Source organism: Drosophila busckii, chromosome 3R (assembly GCF_011750605.1).
Source record: "Drosophila busckii strain San Diego stock center, stock number 13000-0081.31 chromosome 3R, ASM1175060v1, whole genome shotgun sequence".
Lineage (NCBI taxonomy): Eukaryota > Metazoa > Arthropoda > Insecta > Diptera > Drosophilidae > Drosophila > Drosophila busckii.
This window is the reverse complement of record NC_046607.1, coordinates 16,473,592-16,490,825: the sequence shown is the minus strand read 5'-3', so window position 1 is coordinate 16,490,825 and position 17,234 is coordinate 16,473,592. Positions and strand designations below refer to the sequence as shown.

The window sequence follows — 17,234 nt, the reverse complement described above, 5'->3', positions numbered from 1 at the left end:
AATACAGTAGAACGTGCTGCTGCTGCTGCTGCCACACATATGTTGCAGCTGTGAGAGAACAATATAATAAAATATAATGAGGCAGCACGCACAGGCGGTAACAAGGATACGGCTATTTGGCAGCTCTGACGCTCTTGATGCTGATGAGGCATGAGTGCAGTTTTATTAAGATTTTCAAAAGCGTAGCTCAGGCTCAGGCTCAGAGAAAAGCATTCTTAACGAGCTGTGTGCGTGTGCGTGTGTGTGTGTGTGTATAAAGGTAATGTCAGCTACAGAATTATGCCACCAGGTATTTACAATGCAATGATTTTTATTTAAACGGAGTTGAGCGTCAATCCAAATAGCTGTAAAAATAATAACAGCCCAGGCTGGCGACAACAAGCAGCAGCCCCAAATGCCTTGCAGCACACACACACACACACTCAATCATCTCTATATGTGTGAATGCAGAGACAGAGAGCGAACGAAGCTCTGAGTACATACAGAGATAGTAAAATATTTGCCATAACACTTTTAAGTTCATGTCAAGCGGAGATTACGCCTCTGCTCTCTGATTGACATGTGCCAGTCAGTCGACAGTCCGTGTGGATGCTGCTGCTCGTAATGGTGTCTCCATACGTGCTTGTATTGGTGTATGTTTGTGTGTGTGTGTGTGGCAAAATGACAGAACGCTGCATGCAGCAGTCATTTTGTGGCTTTATTTGTTGCATTCGTCATGCTATAGGGTGTGCTACTCAAAAGAATTTCGAGCACTATATTTATATAAAAAGATATAGACTGCTAGCTAAGCTATAAGCATAGCTGTTAAAACTCTATTAAGAACGCTGCTGAGTTGAACTATTTGATATATTTTCAATTACTAATAAACAATAAGCAACTTAACAAAAAACGCTGTAAGTAAATTTCAGTCGTCGGCCTCTCCACTTTTAGTTATTATATTAGTTTGTATAATAATTAATCTTGTGAATAAATCAATTAAAGTAAATTTTGCAACTATTCAGTTTGCTTTAAGTTTTGTGCAATTATTTTGGCTATTTTATATGATAATACAAATAACACAATATTAATTATCACTTACCTTGAATTAATTGTAGTAATCTGAAAAAAACGTAATGTTTATTAATTGAGTGAAATAGCAAACAAATTGTAATTCAATCACTTACAGGCTTAAAATAAAAATAGGTAATGATTACTAATGCAGCCATTGTTGTATTATTAACACATTAAAACACAACAGCTTATTGTTGTTACTATAATTTATTTAGTAAGTGAAATATCAAAGCCAAACTAGTTGCATTTAACATAACATAGAGCAGTAGGATGAGAAAAAAATCAGCAGTCAGCTATCCAATGATAAGTTTCAACTCTAATTTGTTTATGAGTTGAAAATAAATACTTAAATATATTAAAAATATTATATACATTTTTTTTTGTCGCTTTATTGTACAAACGTAAACATTAATTAAGTGAGCAAAATAATTGTAGCTATGCCTACACTTTAAAAATAAATATTTCTTAAGTGATTAATGATGACAATTACTAATTATATTACTAAACATTATTTAAAAGGCATGCCTTGAGCCCTTAAGCACAACTACCCTCAATGCATACATAACTATTCTGCTTGAGACACCCTGTTTTGAGCATTTATATCTGGACACTCAACAAGGCAGAGCGCAGAGCTGTCAACTTTTTTTCGAGGTCAGCCAAATCTCAGTTGCTTGCCACGCATGGAGAAGAAAAAGAGATGAGCTGCTACGTTTGGTAGGTAGTCCCACTGACAATATATGCATATCCAAAAAATATTACATTGCTGTTTGGCATTTGTAACGCTTTTTTCTGCATTATCACCTACACAAACGTAGTCTAGCCTATACTATATTTTTTTAATTTTATCCATATGTCCCCGTTGGTTGCTGATGATAAATGATTGCCATAAATAAAAAGGCGTTACAAACACGAGCCCCTTTTAATATTCGGACACATTTTATATTTTACAACATTAATCATTTGGGCGCTGTGGCATGTTTCGTTAAGCTGATAGTTTGTTTTTTTACTTACACTCATAGCTATATAGGAAAGTAAAGTTTGACTGCGAATCATTTGATTTCTATTGCTTTTGGCATTGAGTTACTTTTGGCTTATTAAAAAAGTTTGCAGTGCCGCTGCCGCCCCAGAAGTTTCGCCTGATGAATTCATGTCCTTGTGGGGGTTGGTTGTGGGTTATACATTATGCATTTGGAGCGTAAGGCTAAAGCTAATGCACTATGGTGATTTAATTGCATTAAATTTTAATGTGCCAGCGCATTGATTTGAAACTTTAAATTAAGCGCGTGTTAATTAAAATGCGCGCCAGACTAATAAGCATATAAACAATTATAAATTGCTTTAGTGTCAGCCAAAGTAACATGTTTGCTTATTAAATGTTATTTTTTTGTTGTCAACTTGTTGTTGCAATTAATTCATTAATACATAAAGTCAGTTAAGTAATTTTTGTTTGTTTGGCGAGTTAATTAAACTTGAACAGAATTTATTTTTATCAACAGTTTATGAAGTGCAAACAGGCAGAGATTTAAATGCATATATTAATTGTTTATATATTAACAGCGCAAATGTGTTTGCTATTAATTTATTATGCAAATAAATTTGTTAAGAAAACAACATTAATGTAAAGCTTAAATAAGTTTGTAAGCAACTAACAACAATAAGTGAACTCAATAATAAAAACAAAGTTTGCTAAGCCCAGCGCGCAAATTAATTAGCAGCCATTAAAGTTAAGTAGTTTTTTCTTGCCAAGCAACAAAATGTGTTTTATAATAAACAACATTTGCCAGCTAGCCAAGTTTAATATAAATCTTTGCCTTGCTCTATATGCTGACCACTCAAATATACACCTGGGCACAAATGTTCACACTCTCATATACACACACACACACATACATGTGCATAGCACTTACACGATAAGCACCTGCATATTCATAACTCAGATAAGCAGCACTAGCTGCTGCTGCTGCTGCTGCTGCCTTTTGCTTTGCCTGTGGTTAAACTTTCAACCTTTACTATATTCAACGAAAATGTTGCTGCCTGTGTACCCTAAATTCATGCAAATTATGTTAAAGTGCGGAACACAGTAAGTGTTTTTTAGTGGGCGGGGGGAAGAGGCGTGGCATAAAACTGTGTGTGTGTGTGTGTCTGTTTTCATGCCCTCAACCATAGACGTGTGTAAAATAATATTTTTGCACATTCTACGCCTCAAAACCATAAAATTGCATAATTTATAAATTTGAATATCTCGCACACACACATACACATACGCTTGTGCATTTTGTAGCATATGTGTGTGTGAACAAGTCGTTGCTGCACTCTGCACATTCAAATTGCAGCTTTATTGCTTTGACCGAGCAGTTGAAGCACAATTTAGACAGTTCACATAAAGAAATGCGAAAAATGTTGTACGAAATATAATACAGCTTAGAAATCAAAAATAGGCTTGCAAACAAGCAAAGCAACAACAACAAAAAAAATTGAATATAAAATGATATTAGAACAAAAATCGTTTGAATTTCTATGCATTTCTTAACGCTTTTTGGCCACAAAATGCGCTCAATGGCTATAAAAGCGAACAAAAAGGCCAAAGCGTTGCATAAAATTGCAAAGTAGTTAAATTAAAAATGCAATCGGCTTATGCGCATACAAATATATATATATATCAATAAGATAAATAGAATAATATTTGATTTATGCTGTTGAGTTGGCATTTTAATTGAAATCCAAAGCCGTTTGACGCTTGCCGCTTGCTGTAAACTTAAAGCTGAGCACGAACTTGGCTACGGCTTTAATTTTCCAATTTTGAGCAGGCGTTGCCTTAAAATTTATTATGTAACCAAGACCCACGACACATGTTATTATTTACGTAAGTAAACGTAAACCTTCAATAACAACGACATGACCTCAAAGCTGGCCCTTGGCATAGTCTGTAGTTTACATTTAATGTTTGTCCATAGCGCCCAACCCATCGCTCCAATGTCGCTGCTATGCGTTTGTTGTTGTCTTAGGGCTTTTGACATTGTGTGCGTCCTAAGAGAGAGAGAGCAGCAGCAGCAGACAACCTCAAAGTGCGTGCAACCGCAGGTATTTTAAACACTTTCTCCCCCGAAAAGCGAAAATGAAGGTTCACACCCACCAAATGGCTTTGGGTGAGTGAAAACTGTTATTGCTCTAGCAATTTTTGCTCAAAAACAGGTGATAAAAGTTCAAAGTCATGTAAGCTGCTGCATAGTTGACCCAACTTGACTGTCGAAGCGAGTGGGTGCGCCCCAAAACCCAAACTAGAAATAGAGACTGGAGTGTGTGTGTGTGTGATGCTCACGGGTTTTATTTGAATTGCAATTTTTTTACGCTTTGCTTTATTTTACAACTTGCCGCTGACTCTGCTTGAAGTTAAAGGCAAACAAAATGCGCTTTTCACTGTACTTAGTGCAGTCAAGTCTTAGTGCACCTGGCTTAGGAGTTCTGTCTGTCTGTCTGTCTGTCAGTCCGCTAAAAGCGTTGATACTCAAAGGAGTTGAGTGAAGTGTGTGCGGCGCTGGCAAAAACGCATCAAATCAGCGCTTCAGCGCCTTTGCTTTGTGTGCGCTGCGGCAAAGTTTTGTGGCAGCACTCACATCCAATAAAAATTACGCACACACGCACAGCAGCTGAGAGCAGCGCTCATTAGACGCACAGCCTGCTCTTGGCACAATCCCAAGCTATGTGCATAAAAGTAAACAAACTGATGGTTTGACTATGGCCACGCAATTGGCGACTACGCAGGCAATTGATGAACTCATTACGCTCCAGTTTGTCATTGCGATTCAAGTCGAAGACAGTAAAGATAATGTCAATCACATGTTCTGAGAGTGGCGCACCAACAACAACTTTGGATACATGCGCTAAAGCTGCACGCGTTAGCGGCGCGCCACTTACAAAATGAAAGCTGAGCGCAGTATTGACCACAGTCCACTCCTGCACAAACTGAATGAACTGCAAATATTCCTGTAGACTGACGCCGCGTTGAGCACGCGCATAGCGCTGACCAATGCGCTCGTAGACAGCTTGATACTGCTTTCTGGTTAAGTTGGCATAGGCAAGCAACATGTTGGCAAATGCCAACTCGCTTATGACAGCCTCAGCTTGATTGCCTGCTCGGCATTCATCTGTAATGATCTGAAACTCCAGCTGCACTACATCATGCAACAGCTGACGCCGAAACGCCAGCAGCTGCTCCAAACTCAGCTTCTGATCAAAGCGAGGCCCAAATAGATAACGACAAACAAACATGTGATGCATTTGACGCAGCTGCGTTTGCTGCGCATGCTGCGTATGCGGCTTGGCTTGAACGTCAAAGCAGCTCAGCAGCTGCGTCATGTTCTCCATGGTCAGCTCGCTTTGTCCCTCGGTTACAAACAGCTGAAACGCCAGTCGCAGCTGCCGCTCCGACATGGACAGCAGCAGCGATAGCAGCAAATAGTCGCCATAAGTTAACAAGCAGCTGGCATTGAACTTGTGGAAAATGCTGCCCGCCGGCGCGTACTTGTAGCGCAGCTGCTCCACTCGCTGCACCTCCAGCTGTCGATACTGCTCCAAGCCCAGCTGCTGTGGCTGACGCAGTCCTGCGGTCAGTGCGCGCACAAAGTCAATTGGCGTCATGTGTATAGCGCTGCGTCCATTTTCATATTTAACTTTGATTGTAGCAAAGTAGCGAAAGATTTTAATGGGCGTTGAATATTTACGCAGACGATTCTCATAGCGTGTTATTGTAATATCGCGAAAGGTTTGCCGATGTCGCAAAAAACGCACGCCCTGCTCATTATAATGACCGCACGCAGTTTTCTGCTCTTTGTCGCGTCGCTGTGGCAGCCACAAGCGTTGCCAGTAGCTCATACGCTTATTTTTCTTAGCCGTCTGCTTAGCTGTTGCATTTTCAGCACAGTTAAGCGTTAAGCTTTGCTTAGTTATCAGCAGCAGCGTTAGCATATTGATTAGCGCAATTGTTTTCCATTTCCAGCTGCCCAGCGCTTTAAATTGCTTTGCCCATTTACCAAACATTATTTATACCAAATTTAAAAGCTTACTATGAATTTTATTACTACTTTTGGGTAGCTGTTGATTGATGTTGCTTGGCCACACTGTGCGCGTTCGAGCCACATTCGATTAGAGCATTACGTATACGCTATGTAATCAGCAGCGCAAATGTTTGAACTGAGCCACATGCACACACACACATATAAGACCCCAGGGAAATTTGCAAACAATAAACTTAGCAGCAGCCCAAGAAAAAATATCGTATAGCATTCGATTTGTGTTGAATGCAGGCAGAGCAGACAGCTCAATGCTTTGGCATATTAAAGCGCACTTGATTTAAATGAAAAGCGAGAAATGTTTGTCTTGTCAGCTTTAAGCACGCTGCTAGTTAACCCTATCGAATTGTTATTCTCAAGGCGACAAACCAATCGGCTGTCAAGTCAATCATGACCCTTTTTTGTTAATGACACGCGCGCTCGAGTGTGTGTGTGTCTGCGCCATGTGTCACGCTGAATTGCGACACAAGCTAAAAAAAACATAGGCACCTGACATAAACAACAACAACAACAGCATTAACTTCTTTAAAAATTGTTTGGCTGCTAAACCCAAAAGAAAGTTTACTCATGTGTATGTGTGTGAGTGTTGCTGTCATGTCTGTGACATGAGCACACACGCGCACACAAGTTGTTTACTTCTTTGATTTACCATCAATTGTCAACTAAATCAACGCAACGTGCGGGGTGCAAAATTTTGTAGCTAAGGGCGGGCGGCAATCATTGTAAGGCGTGTGCTAGAAAATTAACCAACTACACATAACAATGCGCTGATTTGCATATGCAAATTTATAAGCAATGCTAGTTAAGTTCGCGGGGGTAGCAGCTAAGAAACTGAGAGCAAACTGAAGCTGAGCTCAGTGTGCATCGCAATTAAATAATAAATTGTATAGCTCTGTGTGCTCTGCTAATCTCTTTGACTGCCGCTCAATTTTTTATTAATTTTATAAATGGCTTTGCCTTTGTCGTACTTAACGCATTGGCAAACAAACGCCAAGCCCAGCCCAAGTCTGTCGTCAGCTTAAGATTGCGATAAGCCATTGAAAATTGTGTCTATAAGCACTTGAACTTCAAGTGGCGTGCACTCATGTGCATTGCAAAGGACTCTAGCCCTAGCTAAAATATGGCTTAATACTATAACAGTCTATGCTTTAGTTTTGAAGCGTCTCGTATCGTCTCGTTGCTTTGCCCATAATTTGTTTGGCTGTCAATGCAAAAAGCGAATTATTGAAATTTGAGTGGACTTCAAAGTGCGCACCCCAAAGAGTCGCAAATTGAATTAAAAAGACAATGTGCAGCCGCCAAAGCTTTTCCGGGTTGTCTCTCTAAGCACAAAAGCGTGATTTATGCATGTGACTTATGCTGCTGTCTCAGCTCAGTCCGAGCGTTGTTTGTTGAATGCTCGAGAATTATATAAACGCGAGCCCATGGGAGCATGTGAACCCTTCATGTGTAGGGGGTTTATAATATGAGCATAAAATATGAAAAAACCCCACACCATATGCTAAATGCGTATGCGAATTTTTCTAGTTGCTTAAAAGGATATTTTGGCAAGGCTTGAGGCAAGGCTAGCATAACTTTCTAACTGGTGGGGGGCAGCTGTAGCTCTGGCTGAATATTTATGGCGAATTGCTACATTTTTATCGCTACAAGCTAAATGTGTTTTATTAGCGTAGATTTTCTATAAGCAAGCAATGAATGGCAGCAACAAATTTAAGCAGCAAGTCGACTTCGATTTAATACAGCTTTAAGTCTTGTAACTTATACGTAACTTTTGCTAAACATTGCTATAGAGCATATAACAGTCGTTCACTACAGTTACGCAGCAGCACAATTACTTGTTTTTTTATGTGCAAATTTGTTGCTTCAATGGCCAAAGCCAAAGTCTGTTTTTCTACACAGCATACAACACTCTATATGTTTTTTTTGCTATAGCGGACGCCTGGTAATATTTAAGATTTATGAAAATTGTTTTCCCGTTAATGTTTGCTATGTTTTCGACATTTTTATTGCCATGTTGCTGCTGCTGCTGCTGCTAGATATTGCGTGGCAAACCTTTCGGAGTCAAACACTAGCCGCTGCTACAGTCAAATTGAAATTTGCCACAAGCCGCATAAGCACCCAATACGCAGACACTCATACGCTTGGCCTTATTTTAATAACAAACAAAAACAAGTGTATGCAGCAATGTGCGGAATGCCAAAGTTACCAATTTGAAATTTGATATTTGCCAACCCCCAAAGGTTTGAGCTGCTTGATTAAATTTCTTGCTGTGCAATTGGGTTGGGGTTTGAGCTTGGATTACGTAATTAAATAATTAGGCATATGCTAAAGCAGACCGCACTTGCAGCTGCAATCAGTTTTAATCTCATAAGCCCAGACGACACTGACCGCTAATTAGTAAATAAATTAACCAAAAACAAGTGCGCAGACACATTTGTTAAAACAATACGCACACACACACATACATAAACAGGCAATTACCTGCATAGTAGTTGTGCAAACAAGTTTAATCAAATATAGTTAATTGATAATTATGCAAATCAATTGGCGAGTAATTACAGCCAAGACATTGCCAATTGTTTTTACACTTCATTTGCATAATATTTAATAGCAATTCACACCAAGCAAACGCATTGGCTGCTATTATCTTTAAAATTGCACTCTATGTACAGTTAGCCACACACACACACACACACACACACACACATACAGCTGGCAGTAGTTAGGACCACAATGTGTTTGCAGTGTCAATTGTTAAAGTGAATTTATCTAAATCTACTTTTGCGCACAGGACTCAGACAAAATGCAAATGAAGCCAATGGCATTTGCATACATCGAAGCTGCCCAGAGCTCAGACCACGAAGCAATGTGAGCAATTGCTTAGCCATATGCCCCACAGAAGACAAACAAATAGACGATTTTGATTTTGCAGTTTACTGCTTTTTCTATAGCACTTCCGCTTCCGCTGTGTGCAGCTGGGCAGCTTTATTTGATTTCATTTTTAATTATTTTAACGGCAACGTGACGTATGCTTATTAAATTTGTACACACTAATGAATAAATCTTTGCTATCTGCGTGTGTTTTTTTGGCTGAATTTAATCGCCATTGAAATGCCATTTACTACAGTTGAATAAGTTCAGCAGTTGGCAGCCGACGAGGAAGGAAAGTCGAAAGTCTTTCGTACGCTGCAAGTCGCACGTTTTCATTTTGCGTTTATATTTATGTATTATACGTGTCAGACGTTGCTTTCAGGTCTCTTGTACATATATAATATAAATATTTTTGGCTTTCTTACGCTTATTTTTTTTTTTGCCTGTGCGTTGGCAACTTTTGGGGGGGCTGGCTTTGGCATATTCGTGAGAGCAACAACATTTGTCATATTTGGCATGACGGTAACTACATCCGTTTTGGCGTGCAACTTGCAGCTTGCCACACCTTCTTCTTCCTCTGTTGGCTGGCTGGCGGTTTGGCTAGTGCATTTTCTTCAATTGTGCCACACGTTGCCGGCAGAAATGTTGATTTCTGGCTACGTTTCTGACTGCATATTGAGGTAGTCGAAGCCCGCACATGGGCAAATTAAATTTAAACGCTCGAGACGTGCAAAGTCGTTTGACTGCTGCAGCTGAAATTGCCCGTAAAGCAGCTTGCCTTGACTTTAGCCCATAAACAGCCGTAGCATGCAAACAAACATACACACACACACATCCAAGCTAGTTCAATAATATTTAATGCGACCAACAAAGTTGCACTTTCATCATCTGAGCCAGCAGCAGTTGCGGTGGCTTGACACATCAGGCAAACTTATCTATGAGCGTCTATAAATTTGTTGCCAGCTGCAAATACATTGAATAGCTCGAGCTTGTGCTTGAGCTTGGGCTTTGGCTTAGACAAACATATTTTATAGAGCAACGCTCACCGCTAATTTGTTAGCTGCCAAGCTGTAAAATATATATAAATTTTGTTCCAGCCACACAGTTTGGCGATTTATAAATGTCACGTTGCCATGCTGAACGAAATTTTACGCGGCACGGCAGCCAAATTTAAATTGTAGCAAGTGACTGCTTTTGACTTTACATTGTTAGCTGCTTTGGCATTTAATTATGCATATTCATATTTGATTGAGCGTTTAAAGCGCATATACATATGAGTTTTTAATTAATTTCGGAAGTTTGGCATTGCGGTGAGTGTTCGCTCTCGTCAATGCCATTTAATGCATAATAACATTTGTATAATTTATTTAGCGGTTTGCTGCGCTGCGGTTAGCTGAAAGCGGCATAAACTATAGCGGCCAACAGCGCTTATGGTCAGCAGGCAATCAGTTTGCATAAACGACATGTCATAAATCGCTAGAGAGCGAATTCTTTTTTTTTTTGCGTGCAGGTTTATGACTGATCAATTGCCAAAAAAAATGCAAAACATTTTTGGCTAAAAACTAATTTGTGTTTGAATTGTTGCATTGTTGCAGGCGCTGTGGCTGAAAATTGCAATTTAAAGCGAGCAGCACACTGGAGGCTACTGCCAAAACCTGAGCCAGGCCAGCCAGGCCCGGTGTGGAGCAAACGAAATAAACTAAAGTGCTCTAGCCCGAAGCGGGCAGGCAACGCTCGTTGGCAAAGGCGGGGCGAGGCAGTCAAGCGAGCGGCGGCAGCAGCTGCTTTTTGAATTTTGGTGTTTAGCTTTTAGCGCCTAAAACTATGCTTTAGTGGTCGAGTGAAACAAACAATGGCACAGCACAAAGAGAGAGACAGCGAAAGAGTAGCAAACAACAACAATTAAAAAGTAAAGCGAACTATAAAATACTCTAAAAGTAAATAGAAATAATTAACAAATTTATGAAATATATAAATGAAATTTATAAGGAAATAAATAAAAATTTGTATATTGATTTTTGCTTAAGAACTTAAAGAGTATTTGACTGCCAGCGCTGGCGCTTTAAAATTGAAGCGCACACTGAGGCCATTTACAGGGTCACAGTGAAAACATAGAGCAATAAAGAGATAGCGAGAGAGAGCGAGCGAGCAGGTTGGCTGGGTATTTGGTCAGGCGGACTAATGGAGGGCTTACGTCTGGTCATTTGCAACTTGGTTTATACGCCGGACAATGTCTTTTGCACTCTCTGGGCACAGCAAAAACGCTACTGCTGCATATAATATGTGTGTGTGTCTATGTGTGTGTGTTTGGGCCAGACAACACTAGAGCGAGTATGCAGGCATGACTTGCACATTTTATGAATAAATAATAAACGCAAAATTATGATGCACAGCCTATAACGAAACAAGTCAGCCTATATTTTTTTTTTTGCTACTACAAAAGGTGCCAGCAGGCCAAAGGATACGCCTGTGGGCGTAAAACACTCTGCTGCTGATTTATGTTACTCTCGGCCAGTGGCTTTGCTATTTAAGCTGCTTGGGTTGGTTGCATGCAAATGCTGCAAATCGAGCGTGCGTCGAGTAAATATTCATCTTGGTAAACATTATCTTAATGCACGCTGTGATTGCCAAAAACGCGTCGAACGAGCAGTGAATTGCACATTAAAGTGCAAATAAAAGATTATATCGAATAGAGCGAAATGTTAAAAGAAAACGCAAACAGTCAATGCAAGTGCCCAAGTGCGCCAAGTGCACTAAACTTGACGATTATTTCGCCAAGTGCGAAGCCAAATCGAACTTCATAGCATACAAAATGGGGCAGACTAAATAAATGCGCAGTGCAAATAATTAAAGTAAATGCTATAAGCAAATTGAGAAGGCAGCTAAAATTATAAAATAAAATAAAGTTAATACAACTGACTGCTTAGTTTTATTTTTGTTGCACAGTTGTTGCTGCCTCTTTACGCTGCGCAATTTACGCGGTATAAACAAAAGTTGCAACTTGCTAGCCAAGGCAGCAAGGTTTGGGTCAAGTCGTGTAGCTTGCAGTTGTCGCCGTTACAGCTTGGCTTAGCGCATTACCTGCTTTTATGAATGCACTTGTAGTTGTGTCCGTGTGTAGTCATGCGACTAGACAGTGTCTGCTACTCGACATGGCGCTTATTTTTCACTTGCTTAACACCTGCTCGCTTATCGCCTAATTGCCACTTGGCGCTGTCGTTTTCCAATCACGCAGCTCGACGCTTTAAATATAAAGCTCGGCTTGGCATGCATGAAACTTAATATTGGCATATAGCTAATTGACTTACGGGTCATCAGGCAACTAATTAATGCAGCAAACAAAAAACAGCCAAAAATGGCAAGAGCGTGTGGGCCGTCGCCATGGGGCACAACAGGCGGCTGTTTCCATTTCCGTTACGTCTGGCGGCGTGGTAATTGCATTTGCGTGTTGCAGACGGGTTACGGGTTTCGGCTTTTCGGACACACACACATACGAACATGCCACGTCTATTGGGGCAAACAACATTGTGAAAGCCAATTCAGCGCCATTAAAGAGACAGTGAGCGTAGTGAAGTGTAGTGACTTCCGCTCAGTGAGACAGAGCGGCGGGAGTGAGAGTTGGTCTATCAACAAGCTGCTTTATATGAACTGGCATATGGTCAGCTTGACATGCTGTGATGCGATTTACCACACACACACACACACATGCACACATGGTAGGCAGCTCGACATTTTGCTTGAGCTTATTGCACTTGGGCTTGTGTGTTTGCTGCTGCTGCTGCTGCTGCTTACGTTTCCGGTCAACGGTTCGTAGCCAAGTCTAAGCTGCAGCTGGAGTCGTAATTACCTTTCAAATAGCGTCAATCTACGAGCTAATGAAAGCCTTGAGAGCATTTGTAATGGTGTAATAATACCTGCAGGTCAACTGCATCCTCATCATTATCCAGCTGTGTCCAGCCACATGTTTTGTTTGTTTGCCTCTATGCCTAGCGAGCCATGTGACCCACATGGAGCAGCAGCAGCAATCAGTTGCAACGAAGCAAAACTTCTCTTTTAGGCTGCTGGCAGTTTATGTTGCTGTTTCTGTTTTTGTTTTTGTTTGTGGCTCCCATGAGTAGATTGCTTGCTGACACTAGCAGCTAGCTCATTTAGCTTTGATTAAAAGCACATTAGAGTGCAGCAGCGTGTTGCGTGTTATAAGCAAATTTTCAAGTTTAATTAATAGAAGTTCGCTTCAGCTTAAAGCTAAGCCAGCAGCAGTGGCTCAAGGCTCGTGGCTTGTGGCTCGTTTTTTCAATCATTGAAGAGCTTTACGTTGCTCTATTGTTGAGCACAAAGGCACTGAGAGCTGTGCACACAATATCTCATTGATTGCCAAGCATTTTAACCGTTCGCTTAGCCCCAGCTGTCATGTCCGCCTTTGTGCGCTGGCATTCCAGCTACTCACCCAGAGCAACACCAACTAGCTGCATCCGGCTGTGGCACGACAATTGCGACAGCAGCAGCAGCAGCAGCAGCATGTGCGTGTGGCTGCTTTAAGGCTTTAAATTGGCTTCAAGCTGATCACATTTAGCTACTGTTGTTAATAAGTGTGAATTTAGACAGCCCTCGAGCGTTGGCGTTGCTATCAATGCAGCACACGTAGCCATAAAATTTTTGCAGCCACTGTATAGCGATATGAAATGAGCTTCGAATGTACGCAACGGCAGCCGCAACGTTTTACGTAAGCTCAGCGCACTGTGTGGCTGTGTGGCTGTGTGGCTCACTCATCTAACTTACGTAATACAGCTGAGAATTATGTTAATCAGTTGAAAAAGCCAAAAATTGCGCTGGTAATATCTCTCAGCTCAGCTCCCGCTCAGGTGCGCTGGCATGTTGTGTGTGTGCTGTATATTGAAGTTTGTGTTGCGTTGCATTGCTGCTTGTCATTTTATGTTAATCATACGCCACGTTGGGTGATAATAACGCGCCAAACAAGCAAACAAGATAAAATACGCGTGCCGCATGCGAAATAAATTTTATCAGCGCTTGCGCCGCACCCCACCCAACCAAACCAAACAACTAGCCAAGCTCTTGCCCCAAAGGCCATTGGCAGCGGCAGCGCTGGCAAGCGAACATATAAATGAGTTGAGTTATGTTTGGCATATAAATTGGCTTTTGGATACTACGCTATTGGTTGATGCCGCTGTCATTGTGCGGCGGCGGCGGCGGCTCGTGTATTATCAGTGAACTGCAGCGTTGCTCAGTTAATCAGCAGAGTCATAGATCACAATTGTGCCACAGCCACATGAATTACGACACCAAAGGTGAGTTCAAGCGTTTGCTTAATTAGCAAGTGCAGCTTATATAGAAAAATATAAGCTGGCAACAGCTGCTGCTGCTGTAGTCAAGGCTTCAGCTTGTAGGCAGTCAAATAGGAAAATTTTATTGATTGCCGCCGCCTGCACAAGTGTGTTTTGTACTATAAAATTGTGTGTGGCGGCGGCGGCGCGCACAGCGAGCGAAGTGGAAAGTATTTTATTTTTATTGCATGAACGATTTTAATTGCCAGCGCTGAGAAGTAGGCAACGAGAAACGCACATATGCTTATACACTGCGCGCAAAGCGAGTTAAGCAGCTAAAGTTTGACTGCTAGACGAAACTAAATCAGCGACTGAGCAATAAATTTGTTTTAAGATTTTTTTTCTATTTGTTTCGAAGCCAAGTTTTCTTCAAGTGCATTCTATACACTGGCACTGCGCTTTATAGACAATTTAAAAGCAACATAAATTTACGCAAACTGAAGCCCGGAAGTCTCACATGTCACACATACTTAAGCATTATGTTAATTTATATGCACACACACATACGCGACAAGCAGCAAGCAACGGCTTTCGAGAAAGCGAAGCGACAGAGCATTGCTTAAGTCGGAAGCCGCCAGCTGACACACACACACGAACAGACACACACACACATGTAGAGGCAGAGAGTCTTATGTATGTGTGTGTAAGCAGCACAAGTGCTAGGATCTATGCATTTACGGTTGCCTAAGAACTGGAATCCAGTCGAGGCAATCCGTGGCACATTCCACATGCGACTAATTCGCACACAGTGACACACACACACACACACACACACACACACGTGTGTAGCTTAGGTAGTGATGCAAATTCAGACGTTGCGCCGTATTGTCAGCGACGGAAACGGCTGTGCGCGTGGCAGCTTCCTGCGACTGTTTCTCAGTCGTTGATCAGTAGTCGTGAATTTTCATTGCGACATCTATAAATTTCCATTCATGTTGACATTCGCCTGATAAATCTTGCGCTCTTAGCGTGTCTTGACTTTAATTGTCTTTACTTTAAGTTTGGACTTGACCTTTAATTTGCTTTTTGTTGTGCATAAACGGGTTTCATAAGTCTCTTTGTGTGTGTGTGTGTGTGTGGTAGGCAACCATTAATAAAAAGAATTATTGCTAAGCATTAGGGTCAGCAGTGTTGTTAAATATGCTTTGTGCTTGAGGGTCTCGTGGGTCGTTAGGGCGCAGCAAACATTAAAAAGGTAAAGGCAGCTGCCAAAAGGTAAAAGCACAAAGCGCAGACAATGCAGACAATATTTCTTGCTGACAAAAGCGTTTGGCCCCACAAGTTTCAGCGCTGCGCGCGCATTGAACGATTGGCAACAATCAATTTGAAATTCGCATAGCTTAAAGCAGCTAATAAAAAGTAAAATTCAATTAGGTTGTCTTTCGCTCAAGTCGTTTAAAATAACATTTGCTTTGCTGTCAATAAATTGGCGTATACGCAATGTAATATTAAACAGCTGATAATTAAATTTTACAATGCAAATATTTGTGGCGCGCAAGCAGCGAACGCAGCGCTATTCATATTTAACGCTAGTTAAATGAAATGTGTGCTAAAGTAAATGAAATTGTAGCGAAAGTTGAATTTCATGGGCACCTGGCACGCAGCACACGGCCCAAGCCTGCTTTGCTTTTATCTGTTTACGTGCGACGACTGCGAGTCGACGCCGACCTAGTTCTGTGGCTTGGGCAGGGTCAAAGTGTGGGGTCAGCTGTGTCTGTATGTGAAACCGAACAGGCAAGCAGCCTGTGTTAGTTATATAATTGCTCATGTCATGCTTGATTATCATGTTGATTAACTGACCAAACGACAGCTCTGCCATAATATGTTGCATTATAAATTGATGGCCTGCAGACAGCTCAAAACTTAGGGCTTATACAAATGCAAATTGATGGATAATCGCACAAGCCCCTAAATCTTGGCGCATTGCTTGTTAACACAGCGCACACAGCATCGCTCATTGGCTTAATTAGGCAGCAATGCAGCGCTAGCTTATCAGCGCACAGCACACGGCGTATACTTGTTTTCTAATTGGGCATGCCAATATGACAGCTTGACAGACAGCAGCAATGACCTTCGTTATATTTGAATACAGCGCAGCGCACTCATTAGTCGATTTGCATTTCAATTAAATCGCATTAATGAGATACTTGATTGTTTTGAGCAAAATTTACTATTGCTGGCATAATTATGCCTAACCTAGCTATAGATATAGCTATATATAAAGCATGTATTTTAATTGCATAGTTTATATTGCACACAAGCACGTGCTGCGCTATTTTTTATGGCTTTCATATTTTTTTGCACTCGCGCTTCAATTTCAATTCAAACAATGTCATTTTAAACTGAATGCAATAAGCTTGCTTGGCAATATAAAAACACGCAAGCTGCAGACATTTGTCCAATTCGTAGACAGCAATAGCACTTAACAATTGATGTAGCATGCGCTATATTGAGTTAAACATTGCTTGCCATGTTTTTTGTGCAAAGTGCTGGGCTACAGCTTGATAAACTTCAAAGCGACAGCAAACTGTAAATTCATGGCAATTATTGAAAGTTTTTAAAGTTGCTTGCATTTCTAAGCTTAAGCTGTTATATTTTGCTTGTGTTTATAGCCGCATGTTTTTCTTTTTGCTGTTGCGCGTTGTTATTTCCGCTTTAAGATGCTCGAACTTTATGGCGCTGACTTCCGCTGCCGCTTGCTGAGCACAACAAGCGAACGAACAAAAAGTTTAAAAAACATGGCTAGATTTGTGGCTAAGAAAAGTTTTGTGCGCTCGTTTCTAAATCTCAATATCTATTGACATTGAAATACTTGCAGTTGCTTCACTTGTAGTTTGTTACTTTTGCGCACGAGCTCACTTTGGAAACACAATTAAGCGGCCTTCAACAAAAATTTTTGCTG

At 40.9% G+C, this 17,234-nt stretch overlaps 1 protein-coding gene across 1 annotated transcript; it reads right to left on the bottom strand.

Annotated features, from left to right (window-relative positions):
* Nucleotides 1-4,356: 4,356 nt before the first annotated feature.
* LOC108601350 (calcium uptake protein 1 homolog, mitochondrial) lies at nucleotides 4,357-6,121 on the bottom strand. Its single transcript, XM_017989248.2, has one exon. It carries the CDS (start codon nucleotides 6,085-6,087, stop codon nucleotides 4,714-4,716), a length of 1,374 nt encoding a protein of 457 aa, XP_017844737.2. The 5' UTR covers nucleotides 6,088-6,121; the 3' UTR covers nucleotides 4,357-4,713.
* Nucleotides 6,122-17,234: the final 11,113 nt, after the last annotated feature.